General features: G+C 38.2%; 1 protein-coding gene across 1 annotated transcript; it reads left to right on the top strand.

Annotated features, from left to right (window-relative positions):
* The first annotated feature begins 1,186 nt into the window (after positions 1-1,186).
* On the top strand, positions 1,187-2,924 carry dnajc30b (DnaJ (Hsp40) homolog, subfamily C, member 30b). The gene has a single exon (XM_059514963.1). It carries the CDS (start codon positions 1,211-1,213, stop codon positions 1,847-1,849), a length of 639 nt encoding a protein of 212 aa, XP_059370946.1. The 5' UTR covers positions 1,187-1,210; the 3' UTR covers positions 1,850-2,924.
* Positions 2,925-4,357: the final 1,433 nt, after the last annotated feature.

Below are 4,357 nucleotides of genomic sequence, written 5' to 3'. Positions count from 1 at the left end.
CCACGACTGAAGAGCCCATGAACAAGGAACTGAACCTCCAACTGCTCCCCAGGCATAACATTTGACTGTGTGTGTGTGTGTGTGTGTGTGTGTTTACACACTTTGGATGGGTTAAATGCAGAGCACATGGGTCACCATACTTGGCTGTATGTCACATCACTTTTTGTTTCACTTTCATTAAAGTACTGAGTAATAGTAATTAACTACATTCACTTACTGTATGGTAAGGATGGTTAGGATGAGGGGTTGGTTTGGGGTTAGTTGCATGTAATTATACATAATATATAGTTTTTACAATTTTACGTATATGTAACGAGTAACAGACGCTGTAAAATAAAGTTTACCACATTTTGTGTAGAGTTTCTGTGGGATGCGAAAGAAAAGTAATGTAACTAGTAGTGTAACTAATTACTGTTGCCAGAAAGTTATAAGTAACGTCATAATATTACTTTTGAAAGTTATAGTAATAAATCATTATCATTATTTATTTTGTCCTCGATACAATTTAATAATACATTTAAGTAAAAATTTTGGGTAACACTTTATTTTTAGGGAACCTTGTAACACATTACATGCACTTACTATTATAATAACAATATGCATATCACATGTAAGTAACCCATGTAGTAAGCACATGTAGTTAATTAATATCACTCAGTATTTTAATGTATAATAACACTGTAACAAAGACACCTTAAAATAAAGTGTAACTGAATTTTGTGGGTAAGATACACAATTACAATTTCTGTTGGGCATGAAAGAAAAGTAATGTGTAACTCATTGCTGTTGCCAGAAATATATATATATATATATATATATATATATATATATATATATATATATAATAACGTAGTATATTATTTTGAAAGGAGTTAGCTAGTAATGAGTGATAAATTACTTTTTTTTATTGCTTTAAAAACATAGAAAACACCAAATAATCAACAGAAGAAACAATTCTTTATTCAGAGAAGTCCAAATAGCAGCATAACACCAACAAAAAGAAACCTAAACAAATTAAACACAACAGGAAAAGCAAGCAAGAATAAATTAATACAGAAAAATAAATAATATTACAAGTGGCTTAATCATCAAAAATGGCGGAACTAGCCCAACACTGCTGGCCAATGGTATGCCGTTTCTGTGAGCCCCGTCTCTGATTGGTTCAGATCTCTGTTTTGCCGGAAGTGGTGTCTCCGGTTCCGCGGAGGTCATGGCGGAGGTCAGCGGCCGCTTGAGGAGCGGAGCTCACAAACTCTCTGTCGTTATCACACTGCGGAGATCTTATCATCATCTGTCAGCGGCGGACGAGTTCACGATCGCTGCCGCTTCTGTCGGGACCCGGGGCTACAGCAGCGCGCCGCGCGAGCACCGGAGCCCCACCGCCTACTACGACATCCTCCGGGTGTCACCGAGCGCCACTCCGCAGCAGATCAAGAGCGCGTATTACAGACAGTCCTTCATCCACCACCCGGACCGGAACCGGAACTGCAGCGAGGACGCGGCGCGGCTCTTCGCGCTCGTCGCCGAGGCCTACAGCGTGCTCGGGGACAGCGGCCTCCGGAGGAAGTACGACCGTGGGATCCTCCACAGGACCGACGTGCAGCGCGCCGGGAGACCGTCACCTTCACGCGCCCCTGACGCGAGCGCGCGCTTCGACTTCGACGCGTTCTATCAGGCGCACTACGGCGAGCAGCTGCAGCGAGAGCAGCGCATGAGACGCGCGCGGGAGCAGACGCGTCAGCAGCAGCAGCACGCACTCCGAGCCTGGACCCGGATGAAGATGAACGAGCTGACCGTGGGCTTCCTGCTGCTGCTCGGAGGAGGCCTGCTGCTCAGCCTCAGACACTGAACACACTCGAACTCCGCTCCGTGGTGTTTTTGAGGAATAAATACTAAACAACGATGCTTCTTGAATAGCAGTCGAGTGTTGTATTTACATTATTATTCACATTTCCTGTCAATGTGTAGACAAGAAGAAGGAGAAGTGCAGCAAACTGATTGATTATTATGATTAAAGACTAATACAAGTTTGTAGTACTGTACCAATTTGCCCACTGAGACACTTTTGTGAATCCTAGAAAATTTATCTGATCCTGTGTCAAAACCTGTAGCTGATTAATGACCATAGCTATCAAATATGACCTACTATGAGATTAATTTATAATATACACTACCAGACAAAAAGTTTTTGAACAATTAGATATTTTTTTTTTATTCTGTGGCAGTAAATCATCATATTATTCTGATTTCTGAAGATCATGTGACACTGAAGACTGGAGGAATGATGCTGAAAATACAGCGGAGCATCACAGAAATACATTACACTTTAACACAGAAAACAGCAGTTTTAAATAGTAATAATATTTCACAATATTACTGCTTTTGCTGTACTTTGAATCAAATAAATGCAGGCTTGGTGAGCAGAAGAGACTTCTTTAAAAATCTTACGGTTCAAAAACATGACTGGTCGTGTAAATAAAAGATATTTATTCAGCATATTTGTTGATGTTCATTTACAATGCCAATAATTAGAACAAAAGAGCTCTATATAAATGAATGTTATATTTATATATAATATACTATATCACGGGTTTCTGGTTTGTGCAGGATGCCTTGTGTTAGTATAAAATGATTTCTGAAAACAAACCTTTCTTCACACACGCACCAGACAGACTAATGTCTGCTTTCACTGCATTTATAATAAAAAGATTTCTTTGTGCTTCTTCATTTCCTTTATTCACAGAAATATAAAGTTGAATGTGAAGGTTGATACAAAATCCCAGAATGATCCAAACTCTTTCCTCTCTGTTAGTGTCAAGGATTCATGTACAAACAACTAGTGTGTTCAATAAAACACCACGGGAGAGATGCATGGATCTACACATCTGTCATTTTCAGTTATTAAACGATGATGATGATGACGATGAGACGTCAAGCACAGTATACTTTCTCCTCAAATATGTGACCTGTGTAATTATCAGTAATAAACAGTGCAAGGCTTGAATTCAGTGTTGATTTTAAAAGCCAGTTAATTCAATGCTGGCCTGTTTATTATCCCACAGCATCAGTCGACGTCTACAGCTGCACTGAACAGGTTTAGTGTCTTCATACGTTGTTTTGACTCGTATCGCTGGAGGTTTGGGTGACACTGAACCGTTGGGACACAACTAGTTCACATTAACCTCAAATGATCCAGTTCCAGGTAAAGAAGATGCTGTTTTGGTTTTGTCACTCGTAACAGCAGTCAAAGAACAGGCGTATTGAGCAAACACCGTTTTAGGGTAAAATGTAATCAAGTTCACTGGCTGCCAGCAACTGTTTGTATATTTTATTATTTTGTGTTCAACAGAAGGCAGAAACCCTTACAGGTCTGCAATGTTAATTAGAATAAATGATTTCTCCCTTTAAGGTGAACTGTCCCTTTAAATAAGACACTCTGCTGGAAAACATCACAAAAATGTCTCATCTGGCCATTATGGAAAAATGGCAATAGATGAGTGATGATTTGACATTTTACACTCTATTGTACAAATCAACAGGGGAAAAAAATACATCTCAAAATCTATCAATGTCCTAAATGACTTGTATTAGAATAATGCGTGGCTGAACAGGTGAACACAATAGAAACAGAGAGACAAACACTGCCACATCTACAGGAGAAGATGCTGTCTCTTACACTGCACAGAGCCATGAATCCTGATGAAGATGGTGGAAACTGAATGGAATAATTGGTATATAAAGAAAGATCAAATATACACTACAAATAAGAATCATTCCGAACTTTTGAACAATAATGTTTTCTGAAAGAATCTTTTGATCTAAAAACACTGTAAAAACAGTCTCTGTTAAAGTGTAATGTATTTCTGTGATGCTCCGCTGTATTTTCAGCATCATTCCTCCAGTCTTCAGTGTCACATGATCTTCAGAAAACAGAATAATATGATGATTTATTATCAGTGCTTTTTGCAGCTTAATATACAATTGTGATGAACTACATTCAAAAGATTGGGGAAAGCTTAAAAAAACAACAAAGAAAATCAATTTAAACTTATATTAATTAAGGGTGCATTAAAAGTGCCAGTAAAGACATTTATAATGTTAGAGAAGATTTCCATTTCAAATAAATGCTGTTTTTGAACTTTCTATTCATCTGTGAATCCTGAAAAATAAAATGTATCAGTTTCCACAAAAATATTGAGCAGCACGACTGTTTTCAACATTGATAATAATCAGAAATGTTTCTTGAGCACTTATCATATTATTCTGATTTCTGAAGATCATGTGACACTGAAGACTGGAGGAATGATGCTGAAAATACAGCGGAGCATCACAGAAATACATTACAGTATTATAACAG

Source organism: Carassius carassius, chromosome 28 (genome assembly GCF_963082965.1).
Source record: "Carassius carassius chromosome 28, fCarCar2.1, whole genome shotgun sequence".
In the NCBI taxonomy this organism is placed as follows: Eukaryota; Metazoa; Chordata; class Actinopteri; order Cypriniformes; family Cyprinidae; genus Carassius; species Carassius carassius.
The sequence above is the reverse complement of the archived record's forward strand: the minus strand, read 5'-3'. Positions and strand labels throughout refer to the sequence as shown.